This window comes from Diceros bicornis, chromosome 5 (assembly GCF_020826845.1).
Source record: "Diceros bicornis minor isolate mBicDic1 chromosome 5, mDicBic1.mat.cur, whole genome shotgun sequence".
NCBI lineage: Eukaryota > Metazoa > Chordata > Mammalia > Perissodactyla > Rhinocerotidae > Diceros > Diceros bicornis.
This window is the reverse complement of record NC_080744.1, coordinates 59,474,945-59,497,095: the sequence shown is the minus strand read 5'-3', so window position 1 is coordinate 59,497,095 and position 22,151 is coordinate 59,474,945. Positions and strand designations below refer to the sequence as shown.

General features: G+C 35.5%; 1 protein-coding gene across 2 annotated transcripts in view; it reads left to right on the top strand.

Moving 5' to 3' along the window:
- CLPX (caseinolytic mitochondrial matrix peptidase chaperone subunit X) overlaps positions 1-19,101 on the top strand; it is a 35,784-nt gene extending 16,683 nt beyond the window's left edge. Inside the window, exons 5-14 of one of the 2 annotated variants that reach the window (XM_058541845.1) lie at positions 142-301; positions 2,326-2,367; positions 6,702-6,878; positions 7,254-7,418; positions 8,253-8,341; positions 9,262-9,426; positions 12,398-12,697; positions 14,371-14,463; positions 15,983-16,089; positions 17,350-19,101. In XM_058541845.1, coding sequence (XP_058397828.1) covers positions 142-301; positions 2,326-2,367; positions 6,702-6,878; positions 7,254-7,418; positions 8,253-8,341; positions 9,262-9,426; positions 12,398-12,697; positions 14,371-14,463; positions 15,983-16,089; positions 17,350-17,440 — 1,389 coding nt within the window. In that variant the 3' untranslated portion in view covers positions 17,441-19,101. The remainder of the gene's footprint in view (positions 1-141; positions 302-2,325; positions 2,368-6,701; positions 6,879-7,253; positions 7,419-8,252; positions 8,342-9,261; positions 9,427-12,397; positions 12,698-14,370; positions 14,464-15,982; positions 16,090-17,349) is intronic. The other variant, XM_058541846.1, reaches the window with a different exon arrangement.
- Positions 19,102-22,151: the final 3,050 nt, after the last annotated feature.

Sequence of the window (22,151 nt, the reverse complement as noted above, 5' to 3'; positions counted from 1 at the left end):
CATGCCCTTGGCATTTTGTTTTTGATGAAAGTCTTTGTTCAAACTTAAAACTGAAAGCAAATATGCTCAGTATATAACTTTTTAATGTATGTGTTTTTATAATAGCTCATAGTAAATTATTCATACCTAATCATTTTTCAGATTTATAACTACCTTGACAAGTATGTTGTTGGCCAGTCATTTGCTAAGAAGGTACTTTCGGTTGCTGTGTACAATCATTATAAGAGAATATATAATAATATCCCAGCTAATCTGAGACACCAAGCAGAGGTTGAGAAGCAGACATCATTAACACCTAGAGGTTAGTGTTTTGATAATTGACCAAAGTAAAGATTACTATGCTTAGAGGTAATCTTTATTTGCAACTCCTTGCTTTCATCTTAAAATGCTTTTAGTATAGTACAGCATTTTTTAAAATAGTTCACATCCTGTTGGTGGATCGTGAAATCATTTTGGTAGGTTGCCAATGGCATTTTTTAAAAAAAATTAATAGGTGTGAATAGAAAATAACAGAGTACATTAACTTGTAGTTAAGTATTGTTTCTTAAAACTTTTGTTTTCAGTTGTATGTGCATGGATTCTGAGTCACAGAATAAAATGTATTTCTTACCACAGGTCTCAGTGAAAAATGTTTGAAAGACACTGAGCTAGAGATTGAGACATCATCTTTGAATTGTAGACTTCACCACTACTAGTTTCCCGTGACCGGATCATTGCAATGTTGTGTATGACTCTGAGCTCTTCTCTTTTCGGTTCAGGATACAGAATTTCATTTGCCTAAGTCAAAGATATATGGAGATGATAACTCTTATAGAACATATCCAGCACTCTTTCCTTTTTGGGCCCCAGCTACAGAGTGCGAGGTTGAGGGCAAATTTTGTAAGTGATTCCGAGTATAATTCACGTTAATAATAGATTCTAATACAGTCATGCGCCACATAATGACGTTTCAGTCAATGATGGAACGCATATACAACAGTGGTCCCATAAGATTAGTACCATATAGCCTAAGTGTGTAGTAGGCTATACTATCTAGGTTTGTGTAAGTTCACTCTATGATGTTTGCACAATGATGAAATCGCCTAATGACGCATTTCTCAGAATGTATCTCTGTTGTTAAGAGATGCGTGACTGTATACCAGTATGCTGTGTAATCTCAACTTACTGTGGACAGTAATGTGTGTTATATTAACAGAAAGGTTTTTTTTTGTTTTTTTTGTTTTTTTTTTTTGTGAGATCAGCCCTGAGCTAACATCCATGCTAATCCTCCCGTTTTTTTTTGCTGAGAAAGACCGGCTCTGAGCTAACATCTATTGCCAATCCTCCTCCTTTTTTTTTTTTTCCCCAAAGCCCCAGTAGATAGTTGTATGTCATAGTTGCACATCCTTCTAGTTGCTGTATGTGGGACGTGGCCTCAGCATGGCCGGAGAAGCGGTGTGTCAGTGCGCGCCCAGGATCCGAGCCCGGGATCCGAACCCCGGGCTGCCAGTAGCAGAGTGCGCGCACTTAACTGCTAAGCCATGGGGCCAGCCCCAACAGAAAGTTTTTATTAAAAAAACTATGAATAGAGTAAAATGTAAATATTTTAAGTTTTTGTTGTTGTTGGCCAAGGAGTCCTGATTTCTTACTTAGGCCTACAGTCTATCATTTTACATTCTATTAGTCATCATTTTACAGTTTGAGGGAGTTCTGCTAAACACTTACATTTATAAAACTACAGTATCTTTTGATTACTTTTAGTTGCTACTAAATATATAACTGATTGGCTCAAGGAAGACACTTGTTCACTCGTTGAACTTACTGCAAAATAGTCATGTGGTAGTATCGGTTACTTTATTTTTAGAAAGTGTAAGTCATAATAACTTGATGGAAAACTTGGAACCTTCATTTTTATAAGGTCCAAATAGTCATGGAGCAAAATGATTTTTTCTGATGCTTTCAGTAAACAAATCAATGGTTAAGCTGTTCTAAATGCTGGAAAAGCAAATGGTTAAATGGTATTTATAGTATGAGAGGTTTAAACTCTTATTGAAGAATTAAATTATTACTACTCTTTTCTTAGAATAGATAGCAACTTTGTATTTGACAAATGTGAATTTTAGCAGCTGTGACAGCCATCATTACGCATGTTTGGTTTTTTTTTTAAATACAGAAAGGATGTAACATATAGATTCTTTCATAGTGTGAAAAGCTGAGAAAACATTAATGAACACATTCCTTAAATATATTTGGAAGAGGACAAGAAGTAGGATACTCTTTGTTTGTTCCCCAAAACTAAACAAATATATAGTATTTTCATGTTGCCATTTTCATCCTCTTTCTTAGAGTTAGAAATAAGAAGACGGGAGGATGAGTACAGATTTACAAGTAAGTGACCTCTCCTCAGGTCCTCCTCTGTAATCATTCTTCCTTTTGAGATTGACCTCAGTGAAATGTGTCAGCAGTGGTAATGGTAGACATGTATTTGCTTGTGTATTACCACAAAAGATGTATATTATCTAAACATGTTTATCATACATGATATAGATAACTTTAGAACAATTTTTCATAGCTAATTTGTGTAGTTTGTATATGTTGGTTTATTTCAGATATTTGGTTTTATCTTTTCTGTTGTGATATTTTTTAAAGCATAATTAGAGAAATAAAAAATATTATATATAGTTTTCCTCTGTAAATATAAACCTACATATTAACAGGAGTTGTGTCTTTAAAATCTGTAGCTTGCTATTGTATATCATTTTTTTTTGCCATACAGTTAGAGGTGGCCTGCTTATAAGTGACAGAAATTTGGGGGGAGGCAGATTATCTTCCAGCTACTCTGCCAGAAACCGCACTGTTTACTTTTTGGTGTTTATGAAGCTTAGTATAGGGTTGCATATGATGAATAAGCCCCAACTCATTGTTTCCAGCCCTGGATTGCCTCTATAAGTATCAGATGGTCTGATGGAGGATGTGGAAGGACCTGATACACCAAGGATAGTGGCCATTCTGATATCTTGCTCTCATTCCTTTAGAGGTGGATATAGTTGCTGCACACAAGAGTATCATAAAAAGATTCATGTGACCTTTTGTTTCAGTAATTAAAATAAAAGAAAACAAATAATAGATAAACCAGTGTGATCATTTTTCACTTATAAGTTTGATACTTTTACATTTGCCTTTGAGCTAAGCAGTATTATATATCTACTATTTGAAGTGTACTATATATACAGGATGAGCCATGAGAATATAACTAGTTTACCAACTCTGGCATGAGATATATTACATGTAATAAAATTATATTATCTCTAGTTATTTTTAAATTGTATGGAAATAATGATTATAGCATGCATGATAAAATTAAGAAATACTATAAGTGCAATAGGATTAGATTATATATAAGAATGTAAGATCTAAATAATAAACTAAGTGCATGTATAATTTATATTTTGTAATCCAGAAATATAATCAAATATGCTATCAATACTGTCTTCATAAATTTGAGCAGATAGCTGGTGAAGCTAGAATGAATTAGAGTAAAGGGAAGTCTATAGTGGATATATTGAAAGAAATATATATATGTAGTGATTTAATGTAGTTTAAATGTTAACAAGTAACAGTATTTAAGAACTTAGGTAAAAGCAATTTGTAATTATATATATTGATTGATTTGGAAATTAGTATTTTGAAAGCTGAGATAGAATTTATTTTCATGTATAGTTTAGTCTTGTCCTGTGTGGGGTTTTAGGTTCTAAAGTTAGGGCATTAGGCCAAAATCATATATAATCAAAACATCCTGGAACATTTCTTTGGAAATCACATGTTAGAGACCAACATACTTCTCTTAATAAGACTGATAGATTTTTTCTCCATCATAGGAACATAACGTTTTTCTTAAGTTGAGCACCAGATGTAACAGTTGGCTTGCATTTAAGGGCTATGTTATACAAGTACTTAAACACTAGGAAAATAGCAATACTAATATCAAATTCTTCAATAATACTTAGAACAGTGCCTGGCAGATAATTTTATAAGTTTTTTTTTCAGACCAACCCTGAGCTAACATCTGATGCCAATCCTCCTCTTTTTGCTGAGGAAGATCTGCCCTGGGCTAACATCCGTGCCCATCTTCCTCTACTTTATATGGGACGCCGCCACAGCATGGCTTGACAAGCAGTGCATCGGTGTGCCGGTGCGCGCCAGGGATCGGAACCCCGGGCCGCCGCAGCAGAGCACGTGCACACTTAACCGCTGCACCACCAGGCCAGCCCCCTGTTCTAAGTTTTTTATATATATTAACTCATTTAATTTTCCCAAAACCTGTGAAACAGAAAGTGTTATTTTTCACCCCCATTTTACAGATGAGAAAACTGAAGCATACAAATTTTAAGTAATTTGTCTAGGGCCACACAGCTGATGAGCTCCATACAAGTAGCTGCTGTGCTAGCCTGCACACTCATAATACTTCTCATTATAGAGAGCTGCTTATGCAGTGAGAGATATACAGGAACAGAGCCTCACTGAAAGAAAAGGAGAGTAAGCTCAAGTTTACTCTGGGGCATGGGCCAGCCCCATGGCATGGCGGTTAAAGTGCGTTCGCTCCGCTGCTGGCGGCCTGGGTTCAGATCCCGGGCACGCACCGACACACCACTTGTCAGGCCATGCTGTGGCAGCGTCCCGTATAAAGTGAAGGAAGATGGGCACAGATGTTAGTCCAGGGCCAATCTGAGTCAGCCAGAAAGAGAGGAGGATTGGCAACAGGTGTTAGCTCGGGGCTAATCTTCCTCACTGGAAAAAAAAAAAAAAGTTTACTCTGGGGCGTATTTTCATAAAATGGAATGACAGGCATCATCTGTTTTGTACTATTTAAATTATTTCTCTCTTTTTAACTTAAATCATTAAGTTAAATACATGTATCATGTGACTCCACTATAGTTAATATGCTTCTGGCAATTTTGTTCAAATTATTCACGTAAATACTTTTTTCCTCATTGAGCAGACCTACACTTAAGCCGAGCCGCTTTTTGTATTGTCACAATTCCTAACTAGATCTTGCTGAAATTTTTTTTTTTTTTGCTGAGGAAGACTGGCTCTGAGCTAACATCTATTGCCAATCCTCCTCCTTTTTTTCCCCCAAAGCCCCAGTAGATAGTTGTAAGTCATAGTTGCACATCCTTCTAGTTTCCGTATGTGGAACGCGGCCTCAGCATGGCTGGAGAAGCGGTGCGTCGGTGCACGCCCTGGATCTGAACCCAGGCCGCGAGTAGCGGAGCGCGCGCACCTAACCGCTAAGCCAGGGGGCCGGCCCTGAATTTTTTTTAAAAAAGCAATTTTGCTAGGGGCAACTAGCTAGCTAACTGAACTCATATAGGAGACTGCATATTTTTTTGCCTGTGTGGATTGTAATGAGGCATAGCATTGTGAATTATTCACTAATCATTAACCCTCAAATGTAGTGTAATTTAATTAAATTCAAATGTTCATTGAACACCTATTATTTTTGATGAATAGAATAACCCTTTACCTTAAGTGTGACCCTAAGATAGTTTGAAAGTGACCACCAGATGGCATAGGATTATAATAATAGTTATGTCTGCTGAACACCTATCTATTGATGTGGTTAAAATAATAATGCATTGGAAAGTAGTGATATTCTTAACCCATTTATTAGGAACAACTTACAAATAAATCCAGAAAATATAAACGAGTATGATATGAACACGACACCTCAAATGCTGAGAACCAGGAGCAATATGGATATTTACAAATCTGGATAATTGAAAAGACTATTGGAATTCTTTCAGCTAAGAGGAAGCGAGAATAAGGATTTTTCCATCTGATAAACTGATAGTTCAGCAAATATCAATCCCATCTAGTTACGCATTGTCTCTCTAATAAAGTGAGTAGAAAGATCCAGTTGAGTTCCTGTACAATCAGAAATTCAGATAGGGCCAGGGATAGTGAGTCTTACCTTATTTGGTTTTTCTGGTAGACTCATAGAATCATTTTTAGATGTGGAAGAGACTGTAGAGGTCATATGTTTCAGTATTTTCTCTTTATAGGTAAGGAAGCAGGCCCTGTAAAGTTAAGAGACTTCCGATGGTCTTACAACTACACAGCAACAAAACTGAGACTAGAACCCAAATTCCCTATTTCTCAGTTCAGTGTTTTTCGCTTACTCCACAACCCTGCTTCTTTTCATTTGTACTGAAAAAAATAATATCTTTATCTTTCAAAACGCCTCCAGATCAGTTGCATTTTATTCTTATACCTTCCAGTCATGTGTTTGAAATTGATAGGACAGGTATTATTGCCATTTTATAGATTAGGAAGCAGAAACACAAAGTTTGTATGACTTGCCCAAGATGATATAGCTATTTAGGGACAAAGGAAGGACCAAAGCCAAAGCTTTCTGACTCCTAGCCCTGTTCTCCTTCTATTGTACTGCCTTCCCTTGAGTGAAAGGGCATTCTTCATACAGCTTTACATCAATAAGGGAGGTAAAGAATCCATTTCTTTTGCTTGAGGTTCCCCGAAGAATCATTGTGTGTTGGACATTCTCACTAGATAATTTGAGATTTTCTTCCTTTTTAGGTAAGACAGAATGTCAGAATATTTAAATTTTTCTAAATAAGTGATTGATTTTAGATGTACGGTTTTATTGGGCATTTTTCCAAGTAAAATCAAACGAAGCTCTAGTGATTCCTTTGGCATTTTTTCAGAGTTGCTTCAGATTGCTGGAATTAGTCCACATGGTAATGCTTTAGGAGCATCAATGCAGCAACAGGTAAATCAACAGATACCTCAGGAAAAACGAGGAGGTGAAGTATTGGATTCTTCCCATGATGACATAAAACTTGAAAAAAGTAATATTTTGCTGCTTGGACCAACTGGGTCAGGTAAACAACTTCCTGAAAAAATTTCCTACTCGTTTTTAAAAATAAAATATAAATGATTCTGTAACCCCTGTCTTGTGATTGGGAGATTCTGGCTCTTGAGAAGAAAATCTCTAAGACCAGTCTTATGGATACATTATCAGTATTTCTACATAGACTTCAAGATGAATGTAAGGCATTGGTATTGCCCTTTAGGCCAATTCCTAAAATCTTAACAGGAGTGATAAAAATAACATACCATTAGATCTGATAATAGTAGAGAAAAGAAGTAACAGTAATTTTTTATTATATACTATTCAAATTTATTTTGCATTTTTGTAGAGAAATTGTATGTCAGCATGTTTTTAGTAAACTTTTGGTTACTGTTTCTATTTGTAGGTAAAACTCTGCTGGCACAAACTCTAGCTAAATGCCTTGATGTCCCTTTTGCTATCTGTGACTGTACGACTTTGACTCAGGCTGGATATGTAGGTGAAGATATTGAATCTGTGATTGCCAAACTGCTCCAAGATGCCAATTATAATGTAGAAAAAGCACAACAAGGTATGTTTTCAGCATAGCTTATCTCTCTCCAGATATAGTCTGTTGGGGGAGCAGTCTAATATTAAGAGATAATATAATTCTTATTTTGAGTCAAGGAGTAAAATTCTGTAATTATATAAAAGTAGCTATGTTAAACGTTTTCTGGCATACTGAGGGCCACAAAGTTTGCTTTGCCTTATTGTCATAAGATGGCTACTAGGGTGAAAACAGGCCAAATTACTATTCCATTAGATCCTTAATACTGTCATTGTTTTTCCTGTTGTGACTCCTCTCCATGCTCCTAATGCTGAGGTGAGGTGGGGGAGGGGGCAAGGACAAGGGCAGGAGAGTGCAGGGTGAATCCAGAAACAGATTAGCCTATTGACCTACAGGATGTTATAGATGCTGCATTTCTCCTTTCCCCATCTATCATCTGTGCTTTTTTACATGAAGAGCTTGACAGCTTCCTGTCCAAATTCCTTTAAGACAAGATTATAGATGGGAAAGACTAAGTTAAAGTTTTGCTAGTATTAGCCCTGCATATACCTCCTGCTTCCACACTATACATCTGTCTCAGCTTCCTAGAATAAAGAACCTGAAAGCATTAGAGCGTAGATAACTATTGTCAGAGAGAATTGGTTATCATGCCCAAGTGATATTCTATAGATTATAAAATATTTGCACAAAATGATGAATGGGAGAGATAGCAGTGTATTTTTATAATATTAAGCCATTGCATATGTTAAGTGTGAAAGATTGAATAACCTTGTTCTCTAGCTACCTAGTCTTTTAAATCTGGGGTTATCTTATGTATATCTTTTTCATATTATAAATAGAATCCTCCTTAAATTATAGGAATTGTCTTTCTGGATGAAGTAGATAAGATTGGCAGTGTGCCAGGCATTCATCAGTTACGGGATGTAGGTGGAGAAGGCGTTCAGCAAGTAAGCAGTTGAATATTTTGTTCAAGCCCACTAAAAGGAAGGGAATACATCAACCTCCCAAATATTGTACGTTTGGTTTCACATTTAATTAGATTCTGTTTTGTTTATTTCTCCCACCCCAAACTCCACATACCATTTTAAAGCAGTTCAATTCTAAGAGAAAGCTATTGGCAATTTTAAATACCAAATTACCTTTCTTAGGAAATTAAAAATATTTTAAAGAACAGAAAAAAAAAGAAATTTAATTTTTGTTGGTTTTATTTCTCAAAGACCCAGTTAAACATTTTTAGAGGACTCTCAAAGGAAGTTCTGGTTCTAACTAGACATACATGAACTGTGTACATGTATCTTAATTTTTTCACTTAGTTAGAAGATAGGATAAAATAGTGTTTCATTCCTTGTAGAGTCAGAATTGAAGTCATAATAATGAACTTGACCTTTTACTGGTAACTAATTATGATATAAACTACAGGGTAAGGAAAATTGCTTTTCTTTTTTTGACCAAGGCATAGAGAAATACAATCACACTTATAAAATGTGCTGGATATTTTATTTTTATAAATGCATCTTAAAATATAGGTATTTTGAATATTCCCACCATAGTTGGGTACTATCTTATAGAGTCATAATTCTGTCTTTATGTCTTGACCATCAAAAACAACCTCTCAGATTGACTGTTTTCTGAATGCATCAGGAGTCCTGTAACTATTCCAAATAAATTTATGAATTATTAATATGATAGTGCATTAGATTTTCGTGTCAGTTGTAGAAATATGGGCATTTTCTTTAGTTATGCTCCTTGACCATAACCATATATTATTTTCCCCTTTGAATCCAGTTATTATTCAAAGAGTATAATAAATAGAATATAATAAATAATACACTTATATGGTGCTATAAATCATTCATTCATTATTTAGGGCTTGTTAAAACTACTAGAAGGCACAATAGTCAATGTTCCAGAAAAGAATTCCCGCAAGCTACGTGGAGAAACAGTACAAGTTGATACAACAAACATCCTGTTTGTTGCATCTGGTGCTTTCAATGGTTTAGACAGAATCATCAGCAGGAGGAAAAATGAAAAGGTAAGTTTTTCTGAGGGGTTACTAGGATAGAGAGCATTTGAAGTTACAAAGGATGGACATTCAGTTTCTATTCTTATATCTGCTGGCTGCCAGTTGTGGATTTTTAAGAGTTAGGTCTTCTTAGAGCATACCAGAAATATATTCCTAGTTATTTTTTAATTTTAGAGTAGTAAATTGGAAGGTTTCTAAATATCATCTATATTTGGGCATTTTTAAAGTGTAACTTGATGATTTCAATTTTATATTCCATCTAAGGAGTTCTTTTGTTATTTGAGGTAGCTACTGACTGTATCAGTAAAATTTCTATTCATTCATATAAAATTCCTCTTGCCCAATTCATTGGAGCTCAATAAAGAGCTTGTCTCCATCGCCCCTGCCTATAGAGTCTATCATAGGTCACTGCTGACATTCACAAATGGAGGGAAGCGGTTTGGCAGTTGGAGGAAGGGTTGTGATCCCTCCTAGTTTTATGGATGCTTCTTAAGCATTCTTATAAGCCTTGATTATAACTGGAACTTATTTCTTCATATCCTCAAGGTACATGCCCAGACCTATTTGTTGATTGATTAAAATAAAATATAATGTCACCATAGTGGCAAGAAGCCCAAAACACACCTAAATTTTCCATGTTTTTGTGTTTTATGTAATAGCTAGCCACAAATGATCCTTTTTATATAACATAATATTCTACCTAAATGAATTGCTTTAAGTCTCCTTGGCCTTGCATGCACTAGTTAAAGTAGCAATTTAGTACTAGAGAAAAATAATGCTGCGAGTGGGATGGTTGCCTCTGGTAATTTCTTTGCATAGCCTAGATGAGAAAACTCTTGTGCAAATATTAACTGAGCCACGTAATGCTGTTATTCCTCAGTACTGGTCCTTACTCAGCATGGATAAGGTTATATTTTTATTTTTCATATTAGTTAATTTATGTTTTTCTTGCTTTTGAAATTCTGCATGAATTAGCCTAACAAATTAGAAAGATGAAATTACTTCTTTCTTCATGTGTGCGCGTGTGTGTGAGAGTGTGTGTGTGAGAGAGAGAACTTTATATTTGAAATTGTCTAACCAAAGGCAGCGACCATGTTCTGATATTTATTTATAATTAGACTTCCAAAAAGAATTTGGAGTTAGAAGCATATAGAAAGAACACTTAAAAAAGAGATCAGAAACATGTAAAAGGAAGGTTTAGGTCATAGTTCCGACTTACTGAAAATTAAGTCACAACATTTAGCATGAAACTTCTTAATGAAAAATAGAGAGAAATCATGGGCTCTAGTTCTTATTATCTGAAAGAGGAAGCGTATGAGGTCTTCAGGAGAGACAAAGATTAAAAAGAGTTTGTCTCATAGATCTTTATGAAAAAGAGACAGATGAAAGAGAGTCTTCAACAGTGATTTTATAGAGGATCAATACATCCATTTGGCTGTTATGCTTATCAACCCTCATTGAAAGGCAGGGGTACAATATTAAATAATATATACCTACATTCCAACCATATCAAACTGCTTGCAGTCCTAAGTTTTATTCCTCTTGCCTTTGCTCATGCCCTCCCCTACCTCAATCCAGTTGGCAAATATGTGTTCATCTTTTAAGACTCAATCTGTTAATGAGTAGGCAATTCCTTTGTGAAGGCTTGCTTGATCACCTCCTACCCTCCCTCCCCAGTAGGTGCCTCTTTTCCTCCTTTCCACTGCTACAGTTTCCTGAACAGTCGTCCTTCATTGCACCTATGATACTTTAATACCTTCATGTGTTCCCACTCTAAATAAGCCCCTTTAGGGTAAGGGCTGTCTTCACGTTTGTATCCCCAGTGTTTTATAATAATGCTTAATAAATGTATATGTAATAATTATGTGTATATATATATTTATTACTATATATGCTTGTATATATAATAAATATTTAAGTTACTGAATGAAAGGTATTTTGCTTTCTGAATCACTAACTATCCATGTACACAGCTTAGAGAATCAGAGGGAATGGATTTTTAATTTAGGCTATTTTCTCACATATCATGTGCTTCTCTTGTACTTTTGACAAAAGCTGTATGACATATCAAAATTAAACTTGCTGATAATTGCCTGGAGTTTAGTTCTTTTATATTGACTGAAGCAAGATATATACACCTTAGATACCCAACCTTCTGCAGCCAAGTTAGCCACCTTATTTAATGTCACCTTTATATGTTCTTTATAAAATCTAAATTATTCTAACTCACAGGATGAGGTATGCAACCCCCAAATCATGATTTTAAAAGAATGCTTAGGGGCTGGCCCTGTGGCGTAGTGGTTAAGTTCGTGCGCTCCACTTCAGTGGTCCAGGGTTTGCAGCTTCAGATCCCAGGTGCGGACTTAAACACTGCTCGTCAAGCCACGCTGTGGCGTTGTCCCACATACGAAATAAAGAAGATTGGCACAGATGTTAGCTCAGGGCCAATCTTCCTCACACACACACACACACACACACACACACACACAAAAGAATGCTTAGCAGTGACTTAAGACACTTGTGGATAATTTCCCTTATGAGGCTGCTTCTTCCATAGGGACTACTCCTATTTACAGTATTATTAACTTTGGTTACAAAATAATTACTATCTCCATTTTCACAGTTCTTACACATTTCAGAAACCACACTAATCTAGAGGTCTCAGAAAAACCCTGCAACATCATTATCTAAGTTCTAGGGGACTTCCCTTCATAGTTCTTATATATGGTTATTATATAGTGGTAAGTTTCTCAGTACTAAATGCACATAGACCTGAGTTCAAATCCTGACTTTACCACTTACAGCAAGGAGAGCTTGGTCAAGGTATTTAGCCTCTCTAAGCCCGTTTTCTTCATTTATAAAATGTGAATGATAATAGAACTTTCTTTCATTGCAAAGGTCATATGAGATATGCATGCAAAGTACTTAGGACAATGCAGCTTCATTCTACTGTTTATAATATCTGTCTTTTTTTTGGTAGTATCTTGGATTTGGAACACCGTCTAATCTGGGAAAAGGTAGAAGGGCTGCAGCTGCTGCAGACCTTGCCAATCGAAGTGGAGAATCAAATGCTCACCAAGACATTGAAGAAAAGGATCGATTATTACGTCATGTAGAAGCCAGAGATCTCATTGAATTTGGCATGATTCCTGAGTTTGTGGGACGGCTGCCTGTGGTAGTTCCTTTGCATAGCCTAGATGAGAAGACACTTGTACAAATACTAACGGAGCCACGTAATGCTGTTATTCCTCAGTACCAGGCCTTATTCAGCATGGATAAGGTTAGATTTTGATTTTTCATACTTACTTAATTTATGGGTTTTTTGCTCTTGAAACTCTGCATTAGCCTAACAAATTAAAAAGCAGTCCTGCTCACCTGGAATACCAGCCTATTCCTTACTAAATACGGATCTAGGAATCAGGGAAATCACATTTTGTTATATTAGACATTTAGGAGTTGGCTTTATTTTTTTTTTCTTTATTAAATCAACATTGTAGCTTAAAGCCCAATGATGGATATATATAGATATATATATCTATATATACATAGACGATATATATAGAGAGAAATTATGCCAGCAGCCGACCCCCCACCCCTCAAGCTGGACACATAGGATTGTCCTTTCAGCCTTGATATTCTAAATGCTTTTGCTGTGACATACTCTGTATACTTTTATATATTTTTATCTAAAGTTTTATTAGCTGCCACATCTATTCTGCAGCCAGGCACCTAGAGGTCACTCAAGCCCACACATCCAATCAGACAGCAAATGTTTTGGGTTTTATGAACTTAGTGTCTCTAAATATCAGTCTCCTCCTCTCCATTGCCATTGCCACTGCCACTGCCTCAAGTCAAGCTCCTTTATTATTCTTCACCTTGATTCATGCATTTGGTTCCTAATTGGTCTCCCTGGTTCAATTCTGTCTCTGACCACCACCACCAAAATATCATTTTCCACTTTACTTCCAGAATGGATTGTTTTTAAATCATTGAGTACAGTGCTCAGCAAATAGATATTAAGTTCTTAATAAATATTTATTGAATGAATAAATACTAAGTTATCTTACTCCCTGCCTTAAAATCCTTCAGTGGTCCCCTCCCTTTATTTAGATAACCCCACTTTTGCTCCCTTAGCACCGTGTGCATACACTATGCCGTAAATGCTAGTTTGCTAATTTGTCACCACCCAGTAGACTTAAGTTCCTTGAGGACAAAGATGGTGTCTAATTATCATTCAGTCTCTAACGTATAAACACATAGAAGTTCACTAAATGTTGAATAAAGTCCTAGAAAGTCCCTGTTAATCTAGAAAACCTCTTCAAGGACTAAGGACAGACTTGTGATTCATAATACTGATATCTTCTCATAGGTTAATTGATAGAAACAAGTGCTTCTTGAAGGCAAGGTTCTAAAGCACCATGAGAGATAATTACCTCACTTAAATTTTACATTTTCTAGAGGTAGAAATTAATAACCGAAAGTTGTTTAATACCAAGATCTTGTGAAATCTGATGTTCCAAAGTATTTTGATGTTTTTTTGGTATGTTAAATTCTCAATAATTTGAACTCTACTCTTGAAATTTGTGGTGATTTAGAGAGACTTGTCTAAAGTTTTACCTTTGTTCTATAGGATGAGAGGGTTAGTAACACTCTTTAAAATGAGTGCTTTTAGGAAGAAGGTGATAGTCTAAAAATCCTTTAGTCTGAAAGGGGATAGAGTCAGTCAAGACATAAAGATTCTGACCCTGTGTTTCTAAGTATTAGTTAATCAATGTACTTAACCCTCTGGAACTTACTTCTTTATAAACCGAGGGCATCGGTCCCTTTTTGTTCTAAAAAGACCAGTAATAGTGGTAGATAGTAATAGTTAATAGATCAAATGCTAAATGGTTATATTAGGAAAATATCATCAAGTATTATCTAAGTTCTTATTTCTTTTGAATGTATTTGTAGTGTGAACTGAATGTTACTGAGGATGCTTTGAAAGCTATAGCCAGGTTGGCACTAGAACGAAAAACAGGTGCACGAGGCCTTCGGTCCATAATGGTAAGTTGGTGTTATTATACAAAAACTAGATTATTTCTTGGTCTGAGTTTTGAGAATATTAAGCTTCTGTGTTTTTCCTTTGTAAATACATCCAGAGAATTGGCCTAATGTTGTTTTTTCGTGATTTTTTTTTTTTGGTCACAGTAGGTTATATTTTTCTTCTTTCTAAAAAGAAACTTTAAAGTGTTTGCAACAAAGGACACACACATAAGACAATTAATGAAATAGAGAAAATCAGGATTGTGGGAAGGAGAATTTCAGAATTCTGCATGGGCCTTTTGACTAAGCCCCAGAGCACCTTCTCAGATCCATTGAAATCCTCATTCTTGTTTGTTTGAAATTAAGTTGCAGATACCATGATGTTTTACTCCTAAATTCTTCAGTATGGAATGAACTCACTATTTTTTATTTTGTTGCAAATCCTAGAGATCCAGCCTATTTTCGGCCACCACCCACTCTCTTCCTTAGAGTTCTCTCTCCTACCCCCCAGGTCTGGCTGTACAGTGGGTTACTTTTTCCCTACATGTTCCCAAAGCAAGAACATGTTCCTGTTCTCTTTTAGGGATTTCATTTCACTACTCTATCTCAGTAGGACTTTGTTTTTTTTTTTTTTGTGAGGAAGATCAGCCCTGAGCTAACATCCATGCCAATCCTCTTCTTTTTGCTGAGGAAGACTGGCCCTGAGCTAACATCCATGCCCATCTTCCTCCACTTTATGTGGGACGCCGGCACGGCATGGCCTGACAAGCGGTGTGTCGATGCGCGCCCGGGAGGCAACCCCGGGCCACCAGCAGCAGAGCGCGCGCACTTAACCGCTATGCCACGGGGCCAGCCCCTCAGTAGGACTTTTTGATTGAAACTACACATCCATGACAGACAGTTTGAGATTATACTCTCTAATGAAGGGCTGGACTTCAGGTGTTACTGATTAAGCACAGATTTATACACATGCAAACTAGAAGAGTATGTGATATAGTTGACCTTTCTTAGGAAATTTGATGTACTCAACCAGTATTTTCCTTAAGATGTAATATAATCCAGCCTGTTTTCTTTAGTAAACAACTTTAGATCTACTGCAGCACTTGAGACAAATGCTTATTTGAAATCATATTTCAAGACTGAAGAACTTGGTAGAGATGATTTAGGATTAGATCAATTTCAAAGTAAGGATTACCGGTTGACCTTCTTGGTCATGGAATATGCCAGGGATGCTTCTGAGTAACATCTGAATCCGAAAGTGTAGTCTTTTTGTATGTGCGTGGTGACCTAAGTAGGCAAAACTACAGACAAATAGCCTTCCCTTACAGAATGACTTCGCTCTGAATTCAGTTAGAAGCTGTTTCAAGATGAAGAATATGAAAGCTTTTACATTGACTTTTTAGACACTCAGTTCCTGGTGCCTAATAGGGACTCAATAATATTTGTTGAGTTAATGAATTCAGTTGGTGGTGTATAGAATACAAGTATTTTGTATGTGACTTCAGTTTTGCATGTAATTCATTACTTTTTATCTCTTTAGGAAAAGCTGTTACTAGAACCAATGTTTGAAGTCCCTAATTCTGATATAGTATGTGTGGAGGTTGACAAAGAAGTAGTAGAAGGGAAAAAGGAACCAGGATACATCCGGTAAAGTGTTTTGTCAAGCTAGAACAGATCTAAAACTTAAGATCAGCTCTTTATTGCTATGGTTTATTGGTTTGTCATAAAAATTGCATAAAAATCTTTATATTCATAAGGAAAGCAGTAATCATAAATTTTCTGTAGAAAAATGCTCTAATTTTGGTTTATAAAATAATAATAATTTGTGAGTCTTTTTGAAAATTGATCTTCAAAATTAGCCTCCACTTTTTTCCCCTAAGGGAGAAGTATCAAAAGAGACATAAAAGTAATCCAAATGAAGAAATTTAAATGAACTTTGCTAATTCTGTAATTTGTGGATGACTTTTCATGTCTTTCTCAAACCAAAACTTTGTTGACATAATTTTTCTCTCAGTTGTATCATATCAGCTGACAAATTTGACACATCTTTCACTGCTTTCTTTATCTATTCCAGGGGTCAGCAAACTTTCTTGTCAAGGGCTAGATAAATACTTTAGGCCCATACAGTGTATTGCAGCAACACTGCCCTCATAGCACGATAGTAGCCATAGACAATCCGTAAATGAACGAGCATGTCTGTGTTCCATTAAATCAATATTTACATAAACAGACGATGGGCTTTATTTGGTCTGCAAGCTGTAGTTTACTGCCTCCTGATCTATTCAATAAATACTTATTATACAGTGCTTGACATTAACGTTACCTACATAAAAATTAGGTTTCTGTTTTAACTAAGTCACAAGGTGTGTTATGTCTTATATTTGCTTATCTTCTAAGATAACTTAGGAGGCAGTTGATTGGTTTTGAAGAAGCTTAGTTATTCAAAGAGACATAATCTTTTATTTTTATTGTTTAATGATAGGAGTATAGGAGTTGTGGCAGTCTGATTATAGTCTTGACTAATTTGAGTCAAGTGGGATTTGGTCAGAAGCTGTCAACATATTTACCATAGACATGCTAAATGTTAAGCATTTGAGTTGACATAACAGATTTTACTTTTTTGCTGGAGAAATAGATTTTTTACGTCTTCACAATTGAAGCCTTATTGTCGATTTATTTCAGTAATAAATTTATTTGGGAAAATTACTTGCAACTCTTGGTTGTGTGGTCTAAATGTTTCCCATATTTCACCACTAAGCAATCTTAATCTTAAAAGTCTACTTAATACTTTGTTTTTTTGTGTGGCTTTTCTAGCTAGGTGGATTTATTATTTTGAGTCTAGAAATCGTGTTTACCCTTCATTTTTATTAAAAAAACAAAACAAAAACTGATAGTTTTTCATTACAGGGCTCCAACGAAAGAATCCTCTGAAGAAGAGTATGATTCTGGTGTTGAAGAAGAAGGATGGCCTCGCCAAGCAGACGCTGCAAACAGCTAAACTGTCAGACTTCTGTCCTGTATATAAAGCCTTTCCTTCTTTTGTTTAGGATTGTAACTGTTTCTACAGTCTGACATTAAAAGCATTGGAACTATCTTGGATATCATACATGGTCAGAAGCCTTTAGAATAAAAATCAGATCATGTATATTATGTAACATCACATTGATTTTTATAGAGGACATTATGTGGACTTTAATGACACAATGTTCAGAGATAAAATGTACATTATTTTGGTTCAGTTTTTTAAAAATATGCTTTAACAGAATTCTTAGGAGTTCTTTTAAGCAATGCAGGTGTTGCAATAACTGTGGATTTTACAATAATGTTACTTTACAAATGGGAAAATAAATTCTTTAAAATTAAAGATTGGGATACCATTCTTTAGTTTAACCTTTTTCTACCCATATTTGTTTCCTGAAAATATTAGAATTTTATTAATCTTAAAAATTGGAACAGATAGTTTCTAAGTAGTAAAAATTTCATGGAAAAAGTACCCTGAAGAACCATATTTTGATGATTTGTTTACCTGTATTCTTAGTCTTATCTGCTAATGCATGACACTAACTTCCCAATTGATACTATAAAAAAGGCCATTTTCTTGCTGACTTGTCTGATTTATTTGCCATTTTTGGTCCATTTTAGTACCATGAGTGAGCAGGTGGAATTGAAGTCTGCCTTAAATCTTCAGAAAAAGACTATATCTAATTCTAAAGGTAGCACGTAGTATCAGTCATAACAGCCATGTGCTGAACTAAATAAAATATCCTAATATTGCGCATTTACCTAAAGTACTCACCTAGGTTTTTTTGTTTTTTGATATATGTCTAATTTTTTGGCTTCATAGAACATTAAAGAAAATCTCTGCTTTGCTATCAGCAGAAATGAATGTGTTCACACTAAAATATAAATTATTAACCTTAATTAAAAAACTAAACAGTGGGAAATTTGGGGGGCTTAAAAAGGAAATTATTTTGATTTCATAAATATTAAAATATTTGGGTACTTTTTAAGCGTTTTTCTTTCCTTCTATAATGTTGATACAAGTTTCTATACTGTTCATTCAATTCAGCCTCATTTGAAATTGTTTAAAACAGAGTACATTTAAATATTTGTTTTCATTTGCTGGTTTATAGACTCGTCAGTTTTCCTTTTATCCCCTTTTTCTTAGGAAAAGAATCTTAAGCTTATTAGCAAATGCTAAATCCTGTTGATGAACAGTTGAGCTTTCTATGATGTAATAAGAGATGTGAGATACCTATTTATGGCTGGAGTAGGACCAGAAATGCACTTTTGCAGAGTATTTAAGCCTGGTTGCTATAGTGTGGAACAGAAATAAATATCCTTCTTAGTCTCTCTAGTAATGGTTAAAGTTCTTCTCAGGAAGTCTTTCATATTATAACTGTTCATTATCTTTCCCTTATATCGTCAACATTTTCCTTTTTGTAGAGTGAAAATGGGAGTAGCTACTAAATACAGTAAGAGTAATCCTCCAGAAATGGACTGGGAGACATTTTAGTTACAACAACTTACATTTGGTTTTGGAAGTTGTTAATAAAGCATAACCAATGTTTTTAAATCAAACACAACTGAGTATAACTATGATTTGTATCCTGAAACTTCTGTTTTGGCATTTGAATAAAACAAAAGGACTAAGTGAAAGCCAGTGTGGTGGTGTGTCCATAATGCAGTGCCATTTTTACAAGGAGCCAGATATCATGAGCTGCCTTATTCCAGTGATTGGTTAATACTTGGCACTTTCAGATCCCTCTAATAAATTCTTATAGTTGTAGATTCCACAGACAAAAATCTGTTATTAATGTTTGTTAAACATTTATTGAAAATCCTTACTTAAATGTTCTGTATAGGCCCCACATTAGGGACACAGACCAAGCTTTTCAGAAAGCTTACTAGTCTAGCAGGGGAGCAAAAACAAACATCAGTGCGTTATAATAATGGTGTGGTGGCACAAAAGATGGTGGCCCAGATGGAGCTGGAAGAACAAGTAGAAATTTGCCAGAAAGTAATGAAACTAAATAAAAACCTCAGAAATGTGAAATAACAACTAAGGAGCTTTAGGAATTGAGAAATAGGCAACAAGAAGTATGACTTCATATTATTGCTCTGAGACGACCGGTTAATATATTCTCTCCCCTCTCTATCCAACTGATGACTGCCTCATATTTCATTGAGAAACCATCAGATGATGGAATTCATCTTCCCATCATCAAATCCATAAATCTCCCTGCTTCAGCACTCAACCTTTCTCTCCAGTTATAACTGAAGGATTCCTCTTACCAAAACTCAATCACTCCACGTCATTATGAGGGGAACCCATCATCCCCTCTCATTTCTCAAGGCCTTTAGTTCTTTTGTTAGTATATCTACTACATTATTGGTCTCCTTCTCCTGAATCATTCCCAGCAGCATCTAAATACTGCCTGGTATTTTGTATTTCATAGCAAACCTCCCAAGCTTATTTTTCACTTGTTTGTCTTTCCAGCTACACCGTAAGTTACAGGAGGGTGGAGACCATGCCTGTTTTCTTAACCATAAACCTACCACAGTGCTGCTTATATTTGGTGCTCCATACATTTTAAAACAAATAATAGAATATCTTGTATGCCTGTTTAAGTTGTAATATGCACAAAGTAGTGAGGCATTATTAAAATATAAGTTTTAATAAGTTTTAAGCAGGAGAGTTGGACATCATTAGATTTGTGTTCTAGATTGTTGAGAAGGGAAGGCTCTGAGGAAAATGCAGGGAAACATGACTAGAGGCCTACACAAGGACATTTCTCCAGCACTTGCCCCTTGAACCTCAACACTTTCCTGTTTTTCAGATCAGCTCCCATCAGCATACAAACAAAACACAACTCCCTTGAAGCCACATCCCCTCCACATAAACTAAAAGTTGGTCTTGCTGTTTCCAATTCTCTTCCAGGATTTGATTCTGAGTGAGATGAGAAGCTGTTGGAAGCTTTTGCACAGAGAAATGACATAGTCTGACCTAAGCTTTAAACGATCACTCTGGTTGCAGTATAAGTGAACAGACTATAAAGGAGCAAGGATTGAATCAGGGACACTTGGGGCTATGATAATAAGCCTGCCAGAAGATGATGGATTGGGCTAAGGTGATTGCAGTGCAAGTGGAAGAGTGGTGGGTAAGTATGTCTGCAAATCTGATGAAAAGTGGTATCCTATGTTCTTCAATGGGGAAACTCAATTTTATAAAGATGTCTATTATCCCTAAATTAATTTATAAATTTAATGTTTCAATAAAATACCAATAAATTTTTAAGTTGAAAATACGCAAGTGGATTTTAAAGTTCATATGGTAAAAGAAGAATGGTAAACAAGCAAAGTGATAATGTGTACTCATTTGGTGCTTACTCTATGTCACTCATTTAATGCAATAACCTTTGAGGTAGATACTATTATCAACTCTTATAGATGAAGAAACTGAAGCCCAGAGTGGTTTAAGGAGCTTTCCCAAGCTCACACAACTAGTAAGTAGAAGCCAGGATTTAATTTCAGGTAGACTGGTTCCAGAGCCTCTCCACTTAACCAACACACTGAAGAATAAGGAAGAGGCTGCCTCTTCTATTAAAAAAATATTATAAAGCTTTAAAAATTTAAGTGTGTACCAGTGCATGAATGGACAGACAGACCAATGGAAAAGAATGTAAAGTCCAGAAATAGATCCCAAATAAATATGAGAATTTAGTATTGGAAAAGGTGATATTTCAAATTAGTGAGGAAAATATTCAATAAATGGTATTGATAACTGTGTATCCATCTAGAAAATATAAAGTTATATCCATACCTTACCCAATAAATTTTAAGATAAAAACTGAAGCCTTTAAATAGTATGTAGAGTATCACAAAGAGTATCTGAGAAGTATAAGAGATCCCTTGGGAAACAGGGTCAGGCTCGGATTGGTTCTTCTCATGGTAAAGAACTAGACTCTTACCCAAGGGGTCATCCATTACTTTACTGCTTTGAAAAGTAAAGATCTAATCACGTGGTGCTGGAGCAATTAGATATCCACAGCAGGGGGGGCTGGGGGAACCTCCACCTAAGTCTCACACCTTATACAAAAATGAACTCGAAATGCATCACAGACTTTAATGGAAACCTATAAAACTTTTAGAAAAAGCACAGGAGAAAATTTTCAGGATCTAGGGCTAAGTAAAGAGTTCTTAGACTTCAAAAACATCATCCTTAAAGGGAAAAACTAAGTTGGTCTTCATCAAAATTAAGAACTTTTGCTCTGCAAAAAAACACTGTTAAGAGGATGAAGAGACAAGCTATAAACTGGGAGAAAATATTTGCAAACTACATATCAGACAAAGGACTAGTATCTAGAATATATAAAGAACTCTCAAATCTCAGTAAAACACCAAGCAGTCCAATTAGAAAATGGGGCAAAAGACATGATCAGACATTTCAATGAAGAGGATATACAGATGGCAAAAGATGTTCAACATAACTAGCCACTAAGAAAATGCAAATTAAAACCACAATGTAAAAACCACAATGAGGTATCACTACATACGTTTCAGGACATCTAAAATAAAAAATAATAACAAAAAATGCTGGTGAGAATGCAGAGAAACTGGGTCACTCGTATATTGCTGGTGGGAATGTAAAGTGGTACAGCCACTCTGGAAAACAATTTGGCAGTTTCTTTTAAAACTAAACATGCAAT